Genomic DNA, 27116 nt, shown 5'->3' with positions numbered 1-27116 from the left:
AGTGTTGAACCTGACCTAGATATCATCAAGATAAAAATTCTAACCAATTTTCATGAAGATCCATTGAAAAAAATGGCCTCTAGAGAGGTCACAAGATTTTTTTATTATTTGACCTAGTTACTGAAGGCACGTGACCCAGTTTCAAACTTGACCTAGATATCATCAAGGTGAACATTCTGACCAATTTTCATGAAGATCCATTCAAAAGTATGGCCTCTAGAGAGGTCACAATGTTTTTCTATTTTTAGACCTACTGACCTAGTTTTTGACTGCAGTTTACCCAGTTTCGAACTTGACCTAGATAAACATTCAGACTAACTTTCATACAGATCCCATGAAAAATATGGCCTCTAGAGAGGTCACAAGGTTTTTTTATTATTTGACCTACTGACCTAGTTATTGATAACACGTGACCAAGTTTCGAACTTGACCTAGATATCATCAAGGTGAACATTCTGACTATTTTCATGAAGATCCATTGAAAAGTATGGCCTCTAGAGAGGTCACACTGTTTTTCTATTTTTAGACCTACTGACCTAGTTTTTGACCGCAGTTGATCCAGTTTCGATTTTGACCTAGATATCATCAAGATAAAAATTCTAACCAATTTTCATACAGATCCCATGAAAAATATGGCCTCTAGAGAGGTCACAAGTTTTTTTTTTGTTATTTGACCTACTGACCTAGTTATTGAAGGCATGTGACCCAGTTTCAAACTTGACCTAGATATCATCAAGGTGAATATTCTGACTTATTTTCATGAAGATCCATTGAAAAGTATGGCCTCTAGAGAGGTCACACGGTTTTTCTATTTTTAGACCTACTGACCTAGTTTTTGACCGCAGTTGATCCAGTTTCAATTTTGACCTAGATATCATCAAGATAAAAATTCTAACCAATTTTCATACAGATCCCATGAAAAATATGGCCTCTAGAGAGGTCACAAGTTTTTTTTTTGTTATTTGACCTACTGACCTAGTTATTGAAGGCATGTGACCCAGATTCAAACTTGACCTAGATATCATCAAGGTGAACATTCTGACTAATTTTCATGAAGATCCATTCAAGGGTATAGCCTCTAGAGAGGTCACAAGGTTTTTCTATTTTTAGACCTACTGACCTAGTTTTTTACCGCAGTTGACCCAGTTTCGAACTTGACCTAGATACCATCAAGATGAACATTCTGACCAACTTTCATACAGATCCCATGAAAAATATGGTCTCTAGAGAGGTCACAAGGTTTTTTTATTATTTGACCTACTGACCTAGTTTTTGATTGCACGTGACCCAGTTTCGAATCTGATCTAGATATCATCAAGGTGAACATTCTGAATAACTTTCATGAAGATCCATTGAAAAGTACGGCTTCTAGAGAGGTTACAAGGTTTTTCTATTTTTAGACCTACTGACCTAGTTTTTGATCGCAGTTGACCCAGTTTCGAACTTGACCTAGATATCATCAAGATAAACATTCTGACCAACTTTCATAAAGATCCCATGAAAAATGTGACCTCTAGAGTGGTCACAAGCAAAAGTTTACGCATGCACGGACGGCGGACGCTGCGCTATCACAAAAGCTCACATTGTCGCTTTGTGACATGTGAGCTAAAAATAAATGACAGATTGTTTCGTATTAATATTTAAGGACTAAACAACCAGACTGTCATATAGATTTTCAATATGATAAAAAGGTTCTCAGTGTCCTGTGTACACAATCATTTGAACTTTTCTTTAATTTCATCTGTAGTGATGCAAGACCTAGCAAGCTGTAAATCATTTCAGCTAAATTTAATTTAAATCGATCAAATGATTTTGAAAAACTCATTTGTATAACCAATGCAATATATGTATCAAAACTGATAAACAGATCTATTGAAAGCACTAAATAGTGTTATTATAATGGTAGCTTAATCTGGAATTATGTGTATTTGAATTATGTGGATTCAGCAAGGCCTGGTTCACACTCAGGACACAAGTGACAAATGTTACATGGCCTGATAAGATCCTGAAGAATAGATCAAGCTACCCTTTTATCATGTACCTCCACCAATTAGTTGGTTATAATTTTAGCCAAATATGATTAAAAGCTCTTCTGAACCAAAGAACTATTTCTTCACCAGGTCATGATTAATAATGAAATAAGTCAAGTCCAGGCAATGGCAAAAATACAGAACTGAATAGCCTGTTGCAAAAACAATGTTTGTATTCTATTTGTAAAATACAAGACATTTTTATAAGATATTTATAGGTATCAGGGTTTCAGAAATCTGCAAATGTATTGGTAGCCCATTGGGTTACCAAAATTTTGATCTGGTAGCCCAAACATTTAAGTTTATTTGGCAATAGCCATTTCGGTTTATTTACTATGTGCTTCTATACTACAGTGGATGGAATGATTAAATTATTAGAGATTTCATAATTTTAGCCATACGCACATTGTTATAAATTTTGTTCTCTTAAATAGCAATTATCATTACTCCTTTTTCTCATTTTAAAAGATAAAACTACATGTTTTTAAACTGAGAAATATTAACAGGAGTTCTCCTGATAGTTATTGCAACATGGCAATAAAAACAAGAGGACCATGATGGTCCTGAATTGCTCACCTATCCCCACATGACTCAGTGTTGAACTGAGTATGACGTCGTTATTTCTATTATTTGACATAGTGACCTAGTTTTTGAGCACGTGACCTAGATATCATCAAGATAAAAAATTCTGACCAATTTTCATGAAAATCCATTGAAAAATATGGCCTCTAGAGAGGTCACAAGGTTTTTCTATTATTTGACCTAATGACCTAGTTTTTGAAGGCACATGACCCACTTTTAAACTTGACCTAGATATCATCAAGATGCACATTCTCACAAATTTTCATGAAGATCTTGTAAAAAATATGGCCTCTAGAGAGGTCACAAGGTTTTTCTATTTTTCAATCTACTGACCTAGTTTTTGACCGCACATGACCCAGTTATGAACCTGTTCTAGATATCATCAAACTGAACATTCTCAACAATTTTCATGAAGATCCATTGAGAAATATGGCCTCTAGAGAGGTCACAAGGTTTTTCTATTTTTTGACCTACTGACCTAGTTTTTGACCCCACGTGACCCAGTTTCGAACCTGACCTAGATATCATCAAGGTGAACATTCTGACCAACATTCATGAAGATCTCATGAAAAATTTGGCCTCTAGAGAGGTCACAAGGTTTTTCTATTTTTAGATCTACTGACCTAGTTTTTGACCCCACGTGACCCAGTTTCGAACCTGACCTAGATATCATCAAGGTGAACATTCTGACCAACATTCATGAAGATCTCATGAAAAATATTGCCTCTAGAGAGGTCACAAGGTTTTTCTATTTTTAGATCTACTGACCTAGTTTTTAACCCCACGTGACCCAGTTTCGAACTTAACCTAGATATCATCAAGGTAAACATTCTGACCAATTTTCATGAAGATCCATTGAAAAATATGATCTCTAGAGAGGTCACAAGGTTTTTCTATTTTTAGACCTACTGACCTAGTTTTTGACCGCAAGTGACCCAGTTTCGAACTTGACCTAGATATTATCAAGGTGAACATTCTGACCAATTTTCATGAAGATCCATTGAGAAATATGGCCTCTAGAGAGGTCACAAGGTTTTTCTATTTTTAGACCTACTGACCTAGTTTTTGACCCCACATGACCCAGTTTCAAACTTGGCCTAGATATCATCAAGGTGAACATTCTGACCAATATTCATGAAGATCTTATGAAAAATATGGCCTCTAGAGAGGTCACAAGGTTTTTCTATTTTTAGATCTACTGACCTAGTTTTTGACCCCACGTGACCCAGTTTCAAACTTGACCTAGATATCATCAAGGTGAACATTCTGACCAATATTCATGAAGATCTCATGAAAAATATGGCCTCTAGAGAGGTGACAAGGTTTTTCTATTTTTAGATCTACTGACCTAGTTTTTAACCCCACGTGACCCAGTTTCGAACTTGACCTAGATATCATCGAGGTGAACATTCTGAACAATTTTTATGAAGATCCATTGAAAAATATGGCCTCTAGAGAGGTCACAAGGTTTTACTATTTTTAGACCTAATGACCTAGTTTTTGACCCCACGTGACCCAGTTTCGAACCTGACCTAGATATCATCAAGGTGAACATTCTGACCAATATTCATGAAGATCTCATGAAAAATTTGGCCTCTAGAGAGGTCACAAGGTTTTTCTATTTTTAGACCTACTGACCTAGTTTTTGACCCCACGTGACCCAGTTTCGAACCTGACCTAGATATTATCAAGGTGAACATTCTGACCAATTTTCATGAAGATCTTGTGATATATATGGCCTCTAGAGAGGTCACAAGGTTTTTCTATTTTTAGACCTACTGACCTAGTTTTTGAAGGCACGTGACCCAGTTTCGAACTTGACCTAGATATCATCAAGATGAACATTCTGACCAACTTTCATAAAGATCCCATGAAAAATGTGACCTCTAGACTGGTCACAAGCAAAAGTTTATGGACGCACGGACGCACGGACGGACGCACGGACGGACGACGGACTCCGCGCGATCACAAAAGCTCACCTTGTCACTTTGTGACAGGTGAGCTAAAAAGGAATGCAAATCAATTTTTATAAACTTGCAAATTCCTTAGAACTTACTAACTTAGAGCTGTATGAATTGTAATTTATCTCAAAATTATTTAAAGTTGATCCTGTCTGATTCTAAACATTTGCCTGGTTTAATAAACAGACTAGAACCGCTTATATAACGTCTCTGAGTTTCTTGACACTGTGTATCCACTTATCCGAATTTATGTTTGTCCAAAATTCTGTATACTTTCCGATATTTTGCAAAATCATGGTCGATATTTTTGCATGTTAGGCAAGTATTTAAACTGAAAAGCATAAACAATCAGTGTAAGCACTAAACTGCCTCAATATCAAATATCTGTTCTTTCGATTCTGATCGCTCGATCAATATTGAGGTCAGCGAAACTGAAAGTACACTTTGGCAGGTGGCGCTAAAATGACGTAATTTTAAGACTGGTTTGCATATTGTTTTAAACAATACCTATCAGCAACTTTGATGTTATTGGATCAGTCTGAAATCAATCTTGCACATGTTTTTGTAAACATTTGCCTGCGGGTACGATTAAATGGTTAAGTGTTTGCCGATTGTGACAGTAGGTGTTAAGATAATTAAAGCTTCGGGCATGTATCTCTTGATAAACAAGGGGATTATAGACAACTATCAAAATTATATTTGAAGACTAAATTAATGATTTCCAGGCTACTCGATACAGAGTTTCACGGTAGCCCGCCGGGCACGCTCTGAAAAAATTTAGTAGCCCAACAGAATTTTCTGGTAGCCCCTGGGCTCCGGACATGGGATTTCTGAAACCCTGTAGGTATATATCAAGTCTCTCAACCACTCTGAAATTTTACATGTTACATGTATTATATACCTCTAGTGACTACTTATAGCCATAATGGAACATCCTGTGGTACTGTTTATATTTATGATACTGTACTACATTAAACATCTTGAAACACTGGTTCCCACTGTTCTGTGCTACCTATAGCCACAGACCTTCCAATAACAAGATTGCTGGTTCCCACACTGTGGTATTGATCATACTTAGGTTAGATAGTATTAAATGCCTCCGCTACTATTTTCTATGTAAAAATAACAATATATAACATATTTAATTTTCTATCAGCATTTTTAGTTTTTCACTTCCTGCAAGACTACCCTTGTCTTGAAGGTTTGGCTTTAGGCAATCAAAAAATATCAAAAAAAATATGGGGTTGACCATAATGCAGTGGAACCACGGTCACATGACTAAGACATGTGATGAAAACGCTAATATTGCATAGGCAGACATCAGGAAATCCCTACTTTTACTTTCATTTTTATCAAACAGCTTCGTCTCAACTTTTGAACCATATAACGTAGCTTAAAATCATCCGCAGATATTCCGCTTTACAATCAAGTATCAATAAAGCTTAAATCTGGCATGAAAATGGCCTTTACTAGGCGGGAGAGTCACACTATATATTGATATGGACTATATTCGAGTGGAAAGCGGAAGCATATCCGGCGAAATACTACCTTCATGCCATAATGCATACTACATACCTCTTGAAACACTGGTTCCCACTGTTCCTTTGCACCTATAGCCATAGACCTTCCTATAACAAGATTACTGGTTCCCACACTGAGGTACTGGTCATACCCAGATTTCAATGCTATTTTTGTTTCATCTACTTTAACTGCTGTCAGAATTTCTTCAGGCTCTGGTCCAGCTATAAAAAAGACACATCAGAAGGTATAAGGGACATTTTCATTGTAATACAGACATGCTATTCTGCTTTGTTGGAGTTCTATAATATAGCCATATTTTCTTCTGTAGGGTAAAGAAATAATAAACAAGATACATCTTGTAATCAAAACCAAGGACTATAATGGAAGGATAAGAAGCAAAAGATATACACCTTTAAAGTTCCATTAGGCTTTAAATTTTATGTTAAAAAAAAAACAGATGACAAAGTGTGTCCAAACAGATGATATACATATGTGTATGGTTAGAAACGCACTACTTTTAACACTGTTCATGATCTTTTACAGCAAGAGCAATAATGGGAGGCAATAAAAACAAACAAGAGGGCCATGAAGGCTCTGTATCGCTCATCTGACCTATTGACCTAAAGATCATCAAGATTAACATTCTGACCAAGTTTCATTAAGATATGGTCAGAAATGTGGCCTCTAAAGTGTTAACAAGTTTTTCCTTTGATTCGACCTGGTGACCTAGTTTTTGAACCCACATGACCCAGATTCAAACTTGACCTTAAAATCATCAATATTAACATTCTGACCAAGTTTCATGAAGATACAGTCATAAATGCTGCCTCTACAGTGTTAAAAAGCTTTCCTTTGATTTGACCTGGTAGCCTAGTTTATGACCCCTGATGACCCAATATCAAACTCGACCAAGATTTAATTGAGGGTAACATTCTGACCAAGTTTCATTAAAATTGGGCCCAAATTGTGACCTCAGGAGTGTTAACAAGCTTTTCCTTTGATTTGACCTGGTGACCTAGTTTTTGACCCCAGATGACCCAATATCGAACTTGTCCAAGATTTTATTGAGGGTAACATTCTGACCAAGTTTCATTAAGATTGGGCCAAAATTGTGACCTCTAGAGTGTTAACAAGCTTTTCCTTTGATTTGACCTGGTGACCTAGTTTTTGATCCCAGATGACTCAATATCAACCTCATACAAGATTCAACTGAGTGTAACATTCTGACCATATTTCATTAAGATTGGGCCAAAATTGTGACCTCTAGAGTGTTAACAAGCTTTTCCTTTGATTGAACCTCTAGAGTGTTAACAAGCTTTTCCTTTGATTTGACCTGGTGACCTAGTTTTAGACCCCAGATGACCCAATATCGAACTTGTCCAAGATTTTATTGAGGGTAACATTCTGACCAAGTTTCATTAAGATTGGGCCAAAATTGTGACCTCTAGAGTGTTAACAAGCTTTTCCTTTGATTTGACCTGACCTAGTTTTTGACCCCAGATGACCCAATATGGAACTTGTCCAAGATTTTATTGAGGGTAACATTCTGATCAAGTTTCATTAAGATTGGGCCAAAATTGTGACCTCTAGAGTGTTAACAAGCTTTTCCTTTGATTTGACCTGGTGACCTAGTTTTCGAACCCAGAAGACCCAATATCAAACTCATCCAAGAATTTATTGAGGGTAACATTCTGACCAAGTTTCATTAAGATTGGGCCAAAATTGTTACCTCTAGAGTGTTAACAGTCAAATTGTTGACAACGATGGACGGACGACGACGGACACAGGGCGATCACAAAAGCTCATCTTTGAGCACTTTGTGCTCAGGTGAGCTAAAAATTCAATAAAACATTGAACAGATGCTTCTTAAGTATTGCAAAAAGAAAGTGTCTTCATTGATGAATGAGATCTGACTTTCTTGTCACAAGATTTAGGAAGATTTCACTCAGTGATCTTATGAGGATGACAATATTTCATAGATTTTTTTGTAAGATTTACAACAGTTTCTTGATTCTTGTTATATCAGAATGAAGTATTTTTACTTCAGACAAACACCATGTTATGGAGCATGTACATGTATATACCTAAACACCCTATGATAGGTAAGTTGTACCTTTAGTCACATATAATAGTATAACAATTACATAAGCTCTGAATGACCTTTTTAACCAACTATTATACAATCCTCATTCTACTTGAGTTTATAACCTGCTGTACAGGAAATATATGAGCCGCAACATGAGAAAACCATCATAGTGCAGACCAGCCTACACATCCACGCAGTCTGGTCAGGATCCATGCTGTTTGCTTTCAAAGTCTTTTGCAATTAGAGAAACTGTTTGCGAACAGCATGGATCCTGACCAGACTGTGCGGATGCGCAGGCTGGTCTGGATCCATGCTGGTCGCACATGCACTATGGTTTTCTCATGGTTTGGGTCATATACAGGTGATATAACAGGCATTATGCATTATACAGACAGCAAATAATAAGCAAACAAACACAATGATCCACCTATCAGAATGAGAGAAAATTATCTGTTTATAACATAGATATTACTACAGAGTATGTAACTTGAACAAAACTTACAAAAAATTTCAAAGCAACACTTTGTAATGAGAATTAGAATGCAGACAATTAGAAGTAGCTTTAGACAAACTGGCAACATAATTGTTCCATAAGAGTTTAAAGTGACTTGCTGATGGTTTCTGTGAAGTGATAAAGTCCTTCTTACAATTATTACATTCTTGTATTTTGCATAAAATTACTGATGTATAAGCACTTGCACAGTATCTTTATGAAGTACAAGAAGGGTCTCCCTAAAGTGCAGACATTTTAGCAGATTGCAGATTGCAGTCTGCAATTTTTTCCCTAAACTGCAGACTTTTTCTGCAGTCTGCAGATAAGAAACTCATTACTTCTCCACATGGTACCATCCCCCATAGGGTTCTGCTATAGCTCTGCTGAAGTGTAATAAAGATTAATCAGCCACTAAGCAAATGTTTCAAACACAACTTTTAAGTACGGTTTTAGTGTTTAATACTGTTAAATGTCCCAGGAAGTGTTGAGTCATTTTCTTTTTCGTAAAAAAAGTACCCGGTCTCTTCATATCCTATATATTTTCAACATCATCTTTGTTACATAGTGAAATGTTACAAACCAATTTCCCGGTGTGATTAGAAAAACAAAGAATGTTTTTGTAAAATCACTTTTCCCCCTTTTTCCCAATAAAATGCAATTCAAAACATCTGACATTATATATTAAGGTAGTTCTTCACATTCAGATCAATTTTTTTTTCTCCAATAGAGAAGATTTTAATGCTTCAGAATATACTCAGAAAATTTGGCAAATGAAAAAGATACGTTTGTTTGCTTTATGTTTTGCTTGACTGATTTGAAAGATTTGGACCTTGCATTCATTTTCATAATGTGCGTCTATGAGGAAGTCACAATTTTAATAATATTTTCAATGTAGATTTTAATGAAACTTCTCATAGTCGTAAATAAACATATGGTCTATAATATGGCAAAATAAAATGTACAGGCCCGTGTGCTTGTTTTTGAAATATATGCCAATGATTAAAGACATCTGCACATTTCGTGTTGATTTTTAGCTTGACTGTTCGAAGAATAGTCTAGCTATTCTACTCACCCGGTGTCGGCGTCACACCTTGGTTAAGTTTTTGCATGCAAGTGCATACAGCTATTATTTAAATGTATATAGCTTTTAAACTTATTTTTTCTTTTTCTAGGTCAATTACCAACCTCACTGGGTCAAGTTCCATAACTCTGACATGTATTTTGAGCAAATTATGCCCGCTTTTGGACTTAGAAAATTCTGGTTAAAGTTTTACATGCAAGTTACTATCTCCAAAACTAATGCAGATATTGAATTGAAACTTCACATGTGTCTTCGGGGTTATAAAACTAGTTGATAGCAGCAAGTCCCATAACTCAGACCTTCATTTTGGCCAAATTATGCCCTCTTTTGGACTTAGAAAATTCTGGTTAAAGTTTTGCGTGCAAGTACATACAGCTATTACTAAAAGGCATATAGATTTGAAACTTATTTTTTCTTTTTCTTGATCAATTACAACCTCACTGGGTCAAGTCCCATAACTCTGACATGTATTTTGGGCAAATTATGCCCCTTTTAGACTTAGAAAATTCTGATTAAAGTTTTACATGCAAGTTAATATCTCCAAAACTAATGCAGATATTGAATTGAAACTTCACATGTGCCTTCGGGGTTATAAAACTAGTTGATAGCACCAAGTCCCATAACTCTGATATGCATTTTGGTCAAATTATGTCCCCTTTTGAACTTAAAACTCTTTTGATATTTAACCTTTTTTGGGTAATATTTTCCTGCTTCTGGGACAATATTTCGAATAGTCGAGCTTGGCTGTCTTACGGACAGCTCTTGTTTAAACAAAAATAAACGTCCCAACAACATGCAGGTGTCCTCTTCATTTTGGTGATATACAAAGTTTCATCTTATGTAGATGGAAACTGTAGGAGGAATTGAGTACACAATGTTCTCAATGTTCTGATGAAGTTGTAGCTTTTCTTTGTCCTCCTTATAAGGTCTTCTACTCCAAATGAAAGTCCTGATAATATGTTTGTGACCACTTCATGCTGACGATGTATACAAAGTTTTATTTTAACTGAATACTAACTTCTACACAAGAAATTGTGCTAGATGGACTGACTGGAGGAAGGACAAATGGATGAACCGACTGACATTTTAAACACATTATGACTCCCCTGCCTTTGAATCTTAGGCATAAAACAGTTTTATAAAATATTCTAGTTTCTAAAAAATTGAAAATGACTTTAAGTGAATTTTATTTATGGAAAAATGTGTATTGGATTCTGACTTATTATTTTATAAACCTACAACTGGGATAATGTATGAACATAGTTACAAGAACAACAAAAGTTAAAGTTACTGCCAGTAGTTGTTGTCACATTGTTCATTATTTTTACAGTGTCTGTAACTGTTTGACAAATGCTTCCAATGTTCACACACATTTTGGCATCATAAGGTAACTTCACACAGTAAGTTACGTAACTCAGCTTTTATTTAATCAAAATTTTATCTCTTTTAACAAAAATGCTTAAACAATTTGGTTAAAGTTTAGCATATAAGCTGGTTTCTGAGAAAGTACTGTGCGGAATGCTTACAAACTTCAGGTCTCTTGCATCATTAGATGACTCAGTACGGCAAGTGGAACAGCTCTAGCTCTTTTTTTATACTGGAACAGAAATTTATTGTCTGAATAATGACCGAGTATGAATCATGTCTGTGTTCTAAAACTCGTCTGAATAAGTTCGGATTAATCCTGAACTACATTTGAACAGGTCTGTATTCTGAAGTGTCAAAATACATTCTAACTATTTCAGAATAAGAATAACATTTGAACATTTCACTGTTTTGAAAAAGTGTTTGAAAATGTTCTGATTACTTCTAAATGATATCACAACATTTTAGATAGTAGTTCAGAATAATTCAGACACTGAAATCTTCTGAATTATTACTGAAACAATATTTATAATTTAAAGGCACTACTGTCTGAAAATGTCTGAAAACAGATGGCTACTTTGACAATGCAATCTTTTGTACCAGTGTCCCCATCTCAAAACAGCTCCCAGTACTTAAATAATTCACCCATAATATGACTAATCTTATTTTTTCAGACTCCAATATGTCACCCCAACAACATTGTCAGATCTTCAGAAAGTTCTGAAACAGAAGCAATATTTTTAAAAAATCTAAAATAGTATATGATCAAACATGTTCCACATATTTATGTGTATATCTGTTTAAGAAAATTTCAGATAATAATCAGGAAACAATTCATAAGGTCGCTTACATCGCTGTGAATTATTACATATTTGTAAATAAAAGGTCATAGTAATATACATATACAATTCCTTTTTTACTTTTCTTTTTCTGTAATATTCTTTCTTTGGGAATTGTAAGGCAGTGTTTTTATATTAAGGTGGAATGCGCCTAATTTGAAGTTCTTGGGTTCCGTTTTGAAATTTTGTTTAATATAAGATTCAGCAGATTCCTCATAAAATGCGTGTTTTACATTTTTGATTTTTCTGTAACATTTTTCTCTGCAAACCTTCAAACTCGACCATTGACGTCCATTTTTGATGAACCATGATTTCGCATCCGTCAGACTGTTTTTGTAAATCGTTCTGTTCAGTCAGCAAGTATCGATTTGCTTGTTACTCATAATATTTTCATTTAAAGATGTCTTAAAAATGGTGAATAATTTGTGGAGATCATTTTAATGTTGAGGTCGATACTTACGTTAAATTGACGTCAGAGCGACAAATATGACGTTTAGTTTTGAAAAAAAGTTTGCGTTTATCTTGTCTCATGTAAAACCCAAATGATAGACTAACATGATGATGAAAACTTTATTTTCTGTCGAATGAAGGAATAAAATTATGGGGTCACCGAATTCATTTTCGCGTAAAATTACGTTATGCTACCCCTACCCCCAAATCACAAGATAGCGCAACTGAGTATTTTTTCATGTATCTCCTCTTTTTAGAATAAACTGTACTATTTTATTTTACCTAGTAGAATTAAATCAAAACAGCCTTTAAAACTCTGTTACTTCAGCAAAATAATTTCTGTGTTAGATTTTGATGTTTAGATTATATTCAATAAATGAGAATGCGACAAAATCGACACCCCATTACTCTTTGCGCTGAATTACATTACACTACTACCCCAGATAAAAAAAATGCGTAATTCAATGGATTTTCTGATTCTCGTGATCAAGACATCTCATTTTTAACCTATACAAACCTCTGTTAGTAACCCTTACAGAAGCAAGCCTCTGTCGCGTACATGATGCGTATTTGCTGTGTATATGCCGCGAACACAGTAGTACGCCAGACGAGTACATTTTACATACACCACATGCTGCGTACATGCCGCGTACTATTTCGACGAGTACACAGCATGTACGCAGGAAGTCACTAGTACACTTCAAGTATACAGCACAGACTCTGAAAATTTAAGGAGTACACTGCATGTACGCAGGAGGGACTTGTACAAGAAAATAGTACACTGCATGTACACCGCAGATACTTTGAAATTTGTGCAGTACACTTCATATACGCGGGAAAGACTTGTACAATTTCTTTTGGCATTTATACTTAGTTTTTTTTTATAAGTTAAAGTCTGAAGTAAACTTCATATACGCGGGAGGGACTTGTTCATTTTCATTTGGTGTTTATACTTTGAATTTTTTTAGGTAAAAGTCTGAAGTACACTTCATGCAGGAAGGATTTGTACATTTTTTTTTTTTTTTTTTTTTTGGAAGCAAGAACTTGATTTCCGAGTAACTTTTATCTTAATAGCATAGAATAGTTCAGATTACCGGTATTCTGAACAATGAAAATTTGCCAAACTATTTGCAATGTTCATTTGTGAAGCTTACATCTTAGTGATTTCTGAGCTGCACCTTGCATGCAGTGTAAAAATATATTCTTTTTCATTTTGAATTAATCCTGGAGCTTTCTAACTTGGATAATTGAAAAGCCTTATTTGAACTTCGTTGCATTACATTTTGTAATACATGAAATAATTACCAAGATAATGCCTCAACAGCGCCCGAATGAGAAGAATTAATAGCTCTCACTGTTATTTGAATACTCTTAAGCAAAACACCATTCTATCATGTTTTATAAAGGCTTTAATGCTCATTATGTTAACTCATTAAGCCTCACCAAATTAAAAAGTTGTTCATCGGATTTGCCGCTCGTATATTTTCAGAACGTTTTTGGCTAATTGCGCTCGCCCCATTGGAAAAAAATAAATCCAAAATTTTTTGGTGCGCTACTTTTTACGGACGTATAAGTGTATAAATGCTTATATAATTCCAGTCCTAGATTGTTCTCAGATGGATTTTAATCAAAATAAATACATACTACGCACACATCGTCTATAATAAATCATAACACTTATATTTAGTTGCATTAAAGTTGTTTCCCCTTGATGCAGTTATGCCATTTTCTTCAAATGTTTACCAAATTACATGCTACAAAAATTGATTTATTTCATTGAAAAGTGGATGAAGAAAAGCATACTAATTTATTTGATAACATCAATCTACATTATTTTGGTAAGGGTAAATACTTATTGATGCATGTCACTTATCTTTTTTCTGTTTTTTTCTGTCCAAATGATCAGCATTTGCATACGAAAGTTGGTAGGGTAAGGAATTTACATTATCACAGCAGTTTCGCCACAAGAGTACACAGCATGTATGCAGCAGGAGTACACAGCATGTACGCCGCAGGACTCGGGCCAGGAGTACACAGCATGTACGCCGCAAGAGTACACAGCATGTACGCCGCAGGGGTAGTACACCGCAGGCTCATTTGCATGTGAAAAGTGTATGTGCCGCGTACATGCTGCGTACTATTTCCCGCATACTAAATTCCTCCAGCGTACATCCTGTGTACTATGTAGTCCACAGCATGTACGCAGCAAGTAGTACGCGGCAGAGCTCATTTGCATGTCAAAAGTGTACTACAAACGTACTATTGGTGTATGTGGGGTGTATATCCTGTGTACTATTTAAAGCCCTTGATTTCAGTACACATCATGTACGCATCATATACGCTGTATGTACACAGCAAGAGTACGCAGCAGGCCTTTTTCTTCTCTAAGGGAACTGCCAACTTCCCCACATGAATCAGAGGTGGAGGACAAGTAAGTTCAGACACAATGTCTTTTATCAAATCGTCACGGAGAACATATGCCTCTCCAGGAAATCAAGCTTATGACCCTGTGATCCATAAATTTGCACAGGAAAAAAGAATATGTTAAAGGTATAGAATAAATTTCCTAGAAAATGAATTTCAATTTTCACTAATTTATCCAAAGTATTATGACCTAGGATGAAAACGTTTTAAACCTCATTATCCTAGATGGCCAACTATAAGAAAATTTGATACATTAATGTCAAGCTGAAAATCATAGGATTTATGCAAATTCTTTTTTGCATTTAAATTTAGAGAAAGAACTTGATTTTTAATTTTTCTATTGTTTCTTTCCAAGAGGAATCGATCATTTAGCTACTTTCTCATATACATTTGTATTTAAAACTTATTTTGTAAATTTGATTTTTTTAATGTATTTACGTAAAAAAAGAATCCTGTAATTTGCACAGTCTCACACCATGATATTAATTATCATATCAGTTAGCCTCAATTAATTACTCAGTTAGCACCAAATATCAATTAGCCACAATTAATTACTCAATAATTGCTAAAGCCAATAAATCATCTGATAAGTAGATGTGAACAGTAAGTATATACCGTAAGTATATACCATTTACATCCCTATTACTGTATTAATTGTATATGTATATACATGTGTATATTTATATTAACTGTATTAAAGTCTTATTCTTGCATATAAATTAATTTTAAACAACAACCGTAACTGCAAGACCATTGTAAGACAGATTTATAAGATACTATCAATTGCAAAGGCTATATATATTTTAAAGCTGAATTATTATGAAATCAATAATCATATTTCGAAGTCTGACTTATGAGTTAAAATTAAAGATTTTTATGACGCTGGTGCTGAAAGACACAGAATGCATATATTGTCTGAATATAAGTGATGCCACTTCCTAGCCTGACTATTTGAAGAATAATCGGAGATATTCAGGGCGGCAGCGTCTGCATCACACCTAAGTAATGTTTTAAAGTTTTGCATGCAAGCTCATATCTCAGTAACAATTGCTTTTATTGGATTGAGAATTTACACATCAAACCCCAGGCACTCTTGGATTATGGCCCTTGAATTACTCGAAAAAATGCTAATTTAGCCTTGTCTGCTCTCTTAAGTCGAACAGTTTCATCTGATCTTCACCAAACTTGCCGACGATGTTTGTGGGCATAATATTTTGGCCAAGTTCAATATTAACCACACAAATCGCCCCAGGCAGTCTTGAATTAGGTCAAGTTCGATGACGGGCATATTTTGTGACAGTCTGGCACTCTTGTTATTATTTCCTATTACATCATATTAATTGTTTGTTTTTTATTTAACTGAAACTGTTTGACTGACTTTAAATATATCTGCCCGGGATAAAAAGACAGTAACAATTTTTTTTTTGCTAGGTTATGTCTAGAGCAAATAATTTGATTTATATAAAATAGATCAATCCAATCTACATATGAAAGTTAATGACAATCTATAGAAACTTATTATGTTTAATATTGCTATTTATTTTTCATTTTCATTTTTCTTTAACTCTAGAAAACTTGGATTATGACGCGTATATAATTATACATGTATATATGAAACTGATTAAAAAAATCATGTTTTACTCAGCATTTATTTAGTCGGGAAGAACACACTAGGTGGTAAATAAGATAATGAGCCTATTAAAAAATGCCCAACATGGGGTATCTCTTATATAATTACACTAGTCTGCAATCAGAGTCTGCAAAATAGTCTGCAGTTTAGGAAATTAACATTATTTGCCCTGTATAATCTTATCTGCTTGCAGACTGCAGTCTGCAAAAAAGTCTGCAGTTTAGGGAAAAAATTGCAGACTGCAATCTGCAATCTGCTAAAATGTCTGCAAAATAGGGAGACCCGTACAAGAACAATGACTGGAAAGGCATAAAATGTGTGAGAAATTTTTCAAAAGACAATCTAAAGCAATGTTCTACATAGGCTTGTACAAACACTAAATATCCAATCAACATTTTTTTTTTCAATTTTCTGATATTAGTGAACATTTTACATAAAACCATGTGTAAATTACTTTATTCAATACTGTTCATACTGTGAAGAAATAAACACATACCTTCTCTAGGAGGTCCGAGAACAAATCTGCCATTATCTTGAGCAAACATGTACCGTTTGTCTTCCAATTCTATACATATGTTACCAGTAATCTGACCTAACTTTGATACAACCCACCAGCCACCTGAAATTAACAAAATCTCAAGGAATTTCATGTTGAGTTTTATTTGTTATTGTAATCTGTTAACAATGTATTTTAAAGTTAAACAAATCATTTGACCAAATTCTGACATATCATATGATAATAAACTCATATATTCATTTTGTACCACAATGTAGAAATAGTTAAATATTTTCTTCATTTTTTTACGTAACTTAAAGAGATTTAACTGAGAGATGGTACTAACAAATTGTGCAATATCTGACAAATCAACATACAATGCTGTGCAATATCTGACAAATCAACATACAATGCTGTGCAATATCTGACATATCAACTTACCATGCTGTGCAATATCTGACATATCAACTTACCATGCTGTGCAATATCTGACATATCAACTTACCATGCTGTGCAATGTCTGACATATCAACTTACCATGCTGTGCAATGTCTGACATAACAACTTACCATGCTGTGCAATTTCTGAAATATCAACTTACCATGCTGTGCAATGTCTGACATAACAATTTACCATGCTGTGCAATGTCTGACATAACAACTTACCATGCTGTGCAATGTCTGACATATCAACTTACCATGCTGTGCAATGTCTGACATAACAACTTACCATGCTGTGCAATATCTGACATATCAACTTACCATGCTGTGCAATGTCTGACATATCAACATCTGATGATCCAGAGGGCACCTCCTCCCCATCTTCATACTTCCTCTTTTTACTCTTCTTATGCCTGTTCAATAAAAAGAATGTTTAATCATGGAAGAGCAACAATTGTTACAACTACAATTATAAAGCTAGTTTTCTTTTCCAGCAATAACCTATGACTTCTCCACCTCTGTCATTTTTTTTGTTGGCCTTTGTGTCACATTGACACAACTGGGGTACTATTCAGCTTTTGATGACAGACAAAGACCCCTGGTGCCCCTTATTATTTCTGACACTACTGGCATCTGGGTAGTACCACCAGCTATTTGAAGCCATGTTAACGGCTTCCTCAAAGAAAGAATTCCAAGTTGTTGAGAGGTTTTAAACGTTGCAAGCCAACTTCTTTCAAAGGAGTGAGATGCATTCAAGCCAAGTTTCTGGACTATAATATGTTTCCATGCTCACGATGATATAAACAATTGTAAATTACTGTGATAAAGAAATGCTTCATAAACTTACAGAAAAGTCAAGTAAAACAGACACATACAATAGTGAGAGATTGTACAGTATCGGAGAAATGGTTTATCAGTGACATTTCATCCGGAGGATCACATGCTTCCATGCAAACAGATATATTATTACATTAATCATTATTTTGTTTTAAATATCAGTCTGTCTAAATAAAAAAATTAAATTCATGAAATGATGTTGAAACCTGGGATTTCAGGCCACTGTCTGGTGATGGACCTGATATGTTATTTCTAAAGAGTGACAGGCTGTAATACCAATATATACTCTCCATCTACAGGAATTATATGAACAGAATATGGAATGTTTTGTCTCAATGGCTGCTTCCCTGAGCTTCAGCTCCAGCCTGTTTTATGAATACATAGGTTAAGCAACAGAAGACGAAAATGATGTAGCATGGAAGTGGTCATCTCTACAGGAGAAGTGGAAAGGTAGTAGATAACACAAAGTCACTGTCAATTCTGGCAAATCGCCTTACTGGAAAGGAGTGTCTATGGGTAGAGATCCCTACCTGCAGGACCTGAAGCATCAAATGGTACACATCTTTACCTCTTAAACATGACAGTGGATTTAAGTTTTCAAATCTGTTGCAAATTAAAAATTAAAACATAAATGGGTGCATTTGCCTTTTCAATCTGTGTGCATTTTTGTTTTTTTTTCCTGTATATTTCAAATATATTTCATTATCAAAGGGTTTAATACTAAGAAAATAAAGCCATTTCCTATCAATAAATGAAGCGGCATGGAACAGCTTTAGTAATACTCAATTACTTGGCATAAGTAACTGTTTGGGAAATCTTCAACCAACATAAAGAAAACAAAAGTGTGAAATAATGCCCTAAATATCTTTTATTCATTAGACTGAAAAAAGGTTTGTCACACATAATTTTGTCTAATCTACTTGTACTTAATTGATTCCATGTAATTTATTTGGTGTTCCTTGGTTATTTATGTGGTGACAGTAGGTTTAAAGGCCACTTCCAACAGCCTTGCTGTTGATTAACCTTTTAGCAACGTGGTAAGAGTGTCTGCCTATGGATCACGAGGACCAGAGTTTGATCCCTGGTAGGGACCTTGGTATTTTCTCCCCCAGGTAACTTTGATAGTGTCAGAAGTATTTGACAGACTCATTGGGTAAACATAGTTGGTCATTCTTCTGAGCTGAGTAAAGGGAAAGAAATGTTGTGTTTAATATAGGCCTTGCTGTTGGTTTAAACCTTTAGTGACGTGGTTTGATCCAGCGTTGGCTTGTATTTCCAAGGGACAGGAATTCCCACCAGTATTTACCCTGTCATCCAGATTCTGGAATATATACGATGTATTTGTATTTGATTATATGTCTGATAATTAATTCATGCTGACATTACAGCATGAAATTGCCCCTTATTTGAATGGTAGATATCCTCTTGCACCTGTTCACAACATTTCCAAAGATTTACTGTCTGTTTTTTAAAATTATGCATGATATTCAACTCACTTGATGTTTCTACTAGAATATTCCAGCAACGAGTTCATTGCGAAATGGAATGATACTATTTTTACTTGGGTAATAATTACATTTTACTAAGAATGTAGCACAGACTCCTTGTGTAAAATTTCAAACTTTAAAATAAAATCAAGGTATTAAATCTGTATAATATATCAATTAAACTTCAGTTTTGTAGTTTGTAGCATCGTCTTGGGCACATAGTGTTAAAAATCTAATATGACTTCTGAAATAGTGTGATATTTATTTCTAAAGTCACTATTTTCACTGCAAAAATACTTTGTTTTACCCAGATAGAAACTGGCAGGTACTTGAATGTAAAGCTCTCTGATTAGTCAGTTAGAACTCCTGATGTATTGACAAAGTAAGGTTTGTATGTTTTGTTGGGTTTAACATTGCAGTGACATACAATGTAATTACAGGGATCATCCTTGGTCAAAATTTTAGGGAGAAGTGACTTCTTCCTCCACAGAATTTAGGGAGAAATCGAAGAATTTAAGGACAAGTTTCGGTATTCAGTTTCCTGCCTATATATCCAATATCTATGTGTCTTGCTATAACTTTTAAACAGTAATTATTTAAGGAAATTGAATTTTGTATTATTATTATCATGAATTTCTAAATAAAGTACAAACTTAGCTATAAAAAAGTCGCCTTTAAGTTTTTATCTGAAATTTACACGTCAGAAACTCGTAAATTTATCAGGTGCACGAATGAAATGCTGTGAAAATTTTCATTCATGTTTCGATTCTCATACTTTAATAATGCTCGATTCTTGCATCAACTTGTTTAGATTTATACATTTAACTGATTTATTTATTAATCTTTTCGAAAATAATACAAAACTTTAAGATATTGACGATCTTTTTACAGTATTTTGTATGGCAGATCAGACATCCGTGGAATCGATTTTTTTATCCACAGCGCCCGGGCAATTCATTTACAGAAATTGGCCGTATTTGAAATAATTTGTGAAGTACTTTTTAATAAAATCAAGAAATAATATACAATTGATGCATAAGATCATGCACGCGTTAAGTTTATCAGCTTTTTACACGCCGATTTGAAAATTTTCAAAATGACAGCGGCTTACATTAATACTTAAGTGGGATATTAACACTATGATTGGCTGAAGTTTGACAGGCAAGTAGGCGGGGTTGACAATGGATTTATCGGTAGTTAAATCTAGAATATGCATTAACTTTCACAACTTAAAGTAAACAGATTAAAACACTCTGAAAAACTAGGCGATTCCAATTTGCCTGGAGGCGATAATTAGGCAAAGTGGCCAACTTTACAGTGACGATATCGCTCACATCGCTTTGTAGGATGATCCCTGAATTATAGGTCAAATATGGCGACTATCCAGCTTTGACGGTAAAGGAAGACTCAAGGTGCCTCTCTGGGCATTATTTCATCACAGGTGGACACCTGGGTAGTCAAAATAATTCGATGTTCAAATTGTTTTATATTTGTGATGGGCAATCTAAACGTCAAAACTTTGAAGGACCAAATAATGGAGGATAAATCACAGTACACAACCATGTAAAGTTATTGGTTTTATCACTTGCGTGTAGACACGTAAATGTTAATCATGTACAGTACATACATAGGTCTAAATCACCAGAAAATTCGTAATTTTGGATATTATTTGGTAATTTTTACATAAATCAATGAGAAATTGAATCCCCTTGCGATACATGTAAGTGTTATTTCAATTTATGGCCAATTCGTGAAATAATCGGCATTTAAACCTATAGCATGTCAAGCGTCAGCAGCAATGAAAATTTCATAAGAAATTTCTTCCACTATTTTGGTATTTCGAGTGTTTTAAGCGTGTGGGGATATTGCCCATCTGAATAAATTATCTCAATATTTCCTAGGATCGAGTCAAATTAGCTGGACTAGACACCTGGGTAGAACCACTGACATTCTGTAAGCCAGCTGAATAGTTTCCTAACATGAAGAATTCAGTGCCTCGAGTGAGGCTCGGACCTACATCAATGAGTGGCAGCTTCAGTGACTGAACAAGTAAGGTTTTATGGATGCATACCTCTAGAATCTGATTCCAGATGTACGGATCTGTACTTGTAGGCACATTCTTATTGAAAACGCAGGGTGTATGACCATTTTCCACGATTTTGACGGTTGGTTTGTTTTGTATGACTAATTAAATCACATTGGGCTATTCCAGAAAATATCCGCACCCCCCCCCTATGGAAGGCATTTCAACCCCCAAATACCCCCCTTGGACAAAAAAAAGTGCCTTCCATAGAGGGGGTTCAGATATTATCTGGAATAGCCCATTAGCCGAATCCAAAACCGTCCGATATTACGTACATGTACTATTCAACAATTACGTTCGATTTAAATCTAATATTGCAATATTTCATACTTTTTGTGCTTGCTCCCTTTCAGTTTCAGCTTGCCTCCCTTTACGAATGAATATGAATCTGCCATTATTTACTTGTTTTGGTGAAATTTAGTCGGAGTTGCTTGTTGTTTTGTTTTTTTTCGGGTTCACTTAAAACAGCGAACGATTCTCTCTATGCATTGTTGTCGTCACTTACATTCCCGATAATGCGACTTTAGTGTATTTGGGATATTTTGTCGAAAGAAAAATATTGATTTCGATAAACTAAAGAAATGGTAAGCACATAAAGAAAAAAATATAGACAATGTTACTTGAAATGTCGACCAAAGTCACCTTAGAATAACTAGAAACTCCACAAGAATATGGACATAGTTAAATTTTAGCGGTCGCTTAACCAAAAAAAGAACAGTCAATTTTGCCGAAAATCAGCGGTCGCTGGTCGCGTTAGACAAAAGTCGTTTAGCACAAATATTTTAATAGTAAAATTGTAACCTTTTAGGTTATTAATAAAACCCGGACCGGCCCGGCCCGGCCCAAACCACGGAAATAGCCGATTCTGATTGTACGGAAACCACCGGAAACTTACGGACGGAAGGCTAATATAATTACGAATGATATCGTGTCAATATCAACTTACATATTTAGAATTTAGTAAAAAAAAAACACTGAACTTTATGATGCCCGCGAGGAACTTCTTTGATGAATGGGTTAAAACTGCGTGTTCTTTCTGGTTGCAAAAACGTCTTAATATAATTTGTAAACTTGTACACAGGAAGTCGTTATACATAGCGTTGTTTTGACGAGCCTTCTAATTAGTTCCCGATATTTTGTATCGTTATCATTATATACTATTTTATAATCACGTTTTGTCCAACAGTTATTATATTTCGAAGAAAGGAATTCCTCTCGGGCTCAAGAGTTTTTATTTCACCTGTGCATTCCCAAGCCTAAATAATTCTTTGTGTCCGGTAACATGCCTAAAAAAATAGGTAGTAAAAAGGCAGGATTTTTTTATACTTTTTGTTCAATGAGACTTAATGGAAATTATTTTTATGTCAAAAAATGAATACGAATAATTTCTAATATCACTGACAATTTTTAAAGAATAGAATGAGCAGTTTTTTTAAAACTTGTTATTAAAAAGTTTTTGAAAAATCTCAAAGACCATAAAACATTTAGGGTCATGTAAAAAAAAATAGGATAGGTCGGGATACCGATTACGCACGAAGAATACAGCGTTGAATATTGAAAGTTTTACACACGGTACCCCATATTTTTAAAATATTCCTGTATAAATATATAGAAACAAATTGTTCACGCAGTATTCTGAGTATCTCTTGAACTTAGTCGACTGAACTGACGTACGATGAAAGTCACAAATTGAATATATTGTGGTGCATTGCAGTTTGTGGCATAGCCTTTGCACTTTCGGTAATCGATTTCATATTCGGCAGGTTGCTATAATGTTTTAACATATTTTTTTTTTAAGTTTGCAAGTAATCTCTGAATAAACTGACTAACTTAAGTTATATTCAAATTAGTTCAAAACTATATAGAGTAGAATCGAGATACAAATTTTACCCTTTTACATTTTTGTACAGATGTCTCGTAAACCGGAGGTCGAATCCTGTCAGCGGATTTTGACCGTGACTACAACAGTCCCTTCTTTCTGTGCGAGTACTGGTTACTTTCCAGGAAGCAGTCATCGAGTGTATTTCACATTAGTTGGTGAACCAAAACTCGACGCGAAAAAGAAATCTTTTAATGGGAACAAAATTACCATTTAACTGCACTCAATACACAGAACGATTCACACTGTTTCGTGAAAAAAGACCAAGTAAAAACTTGTTAAGGTTCGTTTGGATATTTACCAATGCTCTACACTTTCAGATTATGAATTTAGATACTTCAAAATTAAACTTCAATGGTTAGACATATCTTGCAAAACTTTGCAATTTATTTAGGTTGATTTGATATATTATTGTATACGAAATGCCTTTTCAGTCAGTTTGCTAGTGTCGGCATTTTGATACATAACAACTGAAGAATCGTTTGAGTCCGCTAATCATAATTTACAAATAAGTCTCGAAAAAGCAAATAAAACTTTGAACGGATGTTGTTTCTTCAAATCTCAAAAATTTCTTCATTAAGATTTTTTGTTGTTGTAAATTTATCAATATCACAATGCACTGCAGACGATTTACTCTAACACTGCTTACTTTACTATGGTTACGTGACCACACCGGAAGTGAACTGTACTTGGATCTATATTGAGCAACTTTAATGCTGTCGCATTCTGAGACCTTACGTTTTGTGAGTTTTTCATTGGTAGAACGAAACCTATTGTAATTATGCAAATAAAACTGTTGCTCTTCTTTTGTATATACCGAGTAATTGTACGATAGTTTGCAGTTTTTTACGAAAGATCTGAGTGTAATTCTTCAGCTATAATTGGTTTGATAAACTGCCCATGTGTGGCCAAATCCATAAAGCATCTCAGAAAAGTTTTAACCTTACAATTTTTTTTTTCAACTTTACGGTAAAGAAAGTGTAATGAGCGGGATTTTCCAAAAACAAGTTGCATTCTTCATAACTTGTTTTAATAATAGTAAAAGTTGATCTTCACCCGATATTACATTGTATTGAAACTCCTTACGCAAATCGCGTCGAGAAATCACATTTTAGCTCAACCCTAAATATATATAGTTGTGACGTTTCTGTTTTACAGAGATTAATTTATTTTTTGGGTTTCCATTATATCCAAAAAGTAATTATGTTTCATTTGGTATAACTGGCCCATTGAAAACCTATATGTTTTCAAATGGAATGACTAAGTAGTGGTGTTCTTTTTCACAAATACAATTATGATAAAAAAAATGAATTGTATATGAGCGAAAAATAAACAGGGATCTCCTTCTTCGTTTTCGCGGTATTGTCTTAATTTTCTCCTACCCTATTTTCACGCGCAGCTATTGCACACTCAATTTTTACATACAAATGCCTGTATCTAAGGGAAAAATAATTAATCACCACAAAAAAGTTTACACAGCATAAATTTCATTTAATTATATTCTTATTTTGTTTTCTTTCCGATCTTTATTGTTACGCGTGTATCCCTGAATACATGTTACACACAAAAGCGGCGTAATGAAAAACATAATATAGTACTTATTATCAAACATTTTACTGGTCGTTCGCCACTTAGTATGTACCTTTTATTTTCTGAAAATGTTCCTGAAATGTTTTTGAATGAAATAAAATTATAAAATGACTATCAGGTCCATTTTTATGCTGTGGTGCTAGGAAAATTTTGATTGTGCATATCAAAGTCCCGACAACTTAAAAGTCAGTATTAGCCGGGAAGAATTATTTCCTGTTGTGGCCTTTTAGGATTTTTAGCCCATTTTCGTTAACATTTTATTATACATTTACATTTTAAATACTAAATTCTTTCTCTAAAGTAACTACAATTGTCGCATTGAAAAATATTAGTCACGGATAGAGTTATTTGAGGGATCACTCTCTCAGGAATACATTATTTATTTTATTATACCGAAAAAATAATGAAATGATTATATTTAACATTAAAAGTTATTACTTACCAAATAATGAGACAGAATTAAGGAGACTTTACTAGTAAGCACTTAGAAATTGTCGCGACTTTGCTGTATAAAAATCATTACTTTTTGATAGGTATCTATAGTCTTGAGGTACATAACGCTGTATTTATGGGCATACTTCACACAAATCAGCAGCAGTAACATTCGAAAAGCGGCGATAACTACGGAACATATAATGAGAGCACTCATTTTCTTAGTAGTTAGTAGTTAGTTAATTTCCAATCTGGTGGTGTAGTTTTCAGTTTGATATTTGATAAAAAAATTGTTTTCAAAATGTTGCATGTAGAACAAATCATTCAAAAGCAGAAAAGAAAAACAGGCCGGGTTCACACATGTATGAACACAAGATAAATTTAAGTAATTTAATCCTATGTATAAATAAGCGCATCGTCTTTTAATCAGTACGAAAATATCGATCTCTCATAGGGAGACATGAAAATGTAATATCATATGCGCAGAAAAACAAAATAGCGTTGTTGCGCATGTGATATGAAATTATTGTTTTTATCATTAAATCTATATTTATAGTTCTTTCCATTGTTCTAGATGTAGTCACATGTTCAACGATAAAAAATCGCATTTTCTCGAAGGCGGAGCCAAACACACATATTGACCTCCAGCTGTGACGTCCACACGTTTTTACGTTAAAACAATGCGACGTCGTATACAATTAACCACGAAAGATGACCTAAGACTGCAGACATTTGTATCTTATGTTTATACTTATGGGTAGGCTGAATTTGATAATAAAACAATTGTCGTTTTTATGTGTGGGTCGATATGTGGATTTATCGACCTGTTAAAGCGATATCAAGTCGATAAATTCGCCCGAGGTTGATATTGCTTTTATCAGGCCGATAAATCCACATATGAGCCAAGCCATGAGAAAACCAACATATAATATTGTCTATTGCAATTAGTTTTTAGTTTATACAAATTTGTTTTAGCTCGATTGTGATGATAGCTTCAAGCTTATTGTAACCACTCTCGAGTCCGCTTCCTGGAAAAACCAGTTACTGGTGTCATATGAGAAGTCATGGTCGTGACCCCAGTGGGCTCGAACCCACGACCTCTGGATTGAGCGGCCAACACCTTATCCACTAGACCACCGCTCCCTATTGCGATTAGAGAAACCGTTAGCAAACAGCATGGATCCTGACCAGACTGGGCGGATGTTGGTTTTCTCATGGCGCGGGCTCACATCGACCTCACCAAAAGGCAATTATTGTATAATATCACATGCGCAGAAATTGAAAATAACGATTTGCGCACGAGATATAAAAACGCTTATGATATATTATTCAAGTTAAAACTAATGGGAAAAGTGCATTGGACATTGTGTGGGGTATAATAATTTAACATCTGAATTGCACACATTTGTA

General features: G+C 34.7%; 1 protein-coding gene across 3 annotated transcripts in view; it reads right to left on the bottom strand.

The window, feature by feature from the left end:
* Nucleotides 1-22293, bottom strand: part of LOC123556231 (protein FRG1-like) — a 28293-nt gene extending 6000 nt beyond the window's left edge. Inside the window, exons 1-4 of one of the 3 annotated variants that reach the window (XM_045346823.2) lie at nt 22136-22293; nt 17720-17811; nt 16959-17081; nt 6149-6315 (exon numbers count right to left, since the gene is read on the bottom strand). In XM_045346823.2, the coding sequence (XP_045202758.2) occupies nt 6149-6315; nt 16959-17081; nt 17720-17811; nt 22136-22200 (447 nt within the window). In that variant the 5' untranslated portion in view covers nt 22201-22293. Of the gene's footprint in view, nt 1-6148; nt 6316-16958; nt 17082-17399; nt 17436-17463; nt 17489-17719; nt 17812-22135 lie in introns of those variants that run through there. The other 2 variants (XM_053542499.1, XM_053542498.1) reach the window with 2 other exon arrangements.
* Nucleotides 22294-27116: the final 4823 nt, after the last annotated feature.

This window comes from Mercenaria mercenaria, chromosome 5 (genome assembly GCF_021730395.1).
Source record: "Mercenaria mercenaria strain notata chromosome 5, MADL_Memer_1, whole genome shotgun sequence".
Classification (NCBI taxonomy): domain Eukaryota; kingdom Metazoa; phylum Mollusca; class Bivalvia; order Venerida; family Veneridae; genus Mercenaria; species Mercenaria mercenaria.
This window is presented reverse-complemented; position numbering and strand designations above follow the sequence as displayed.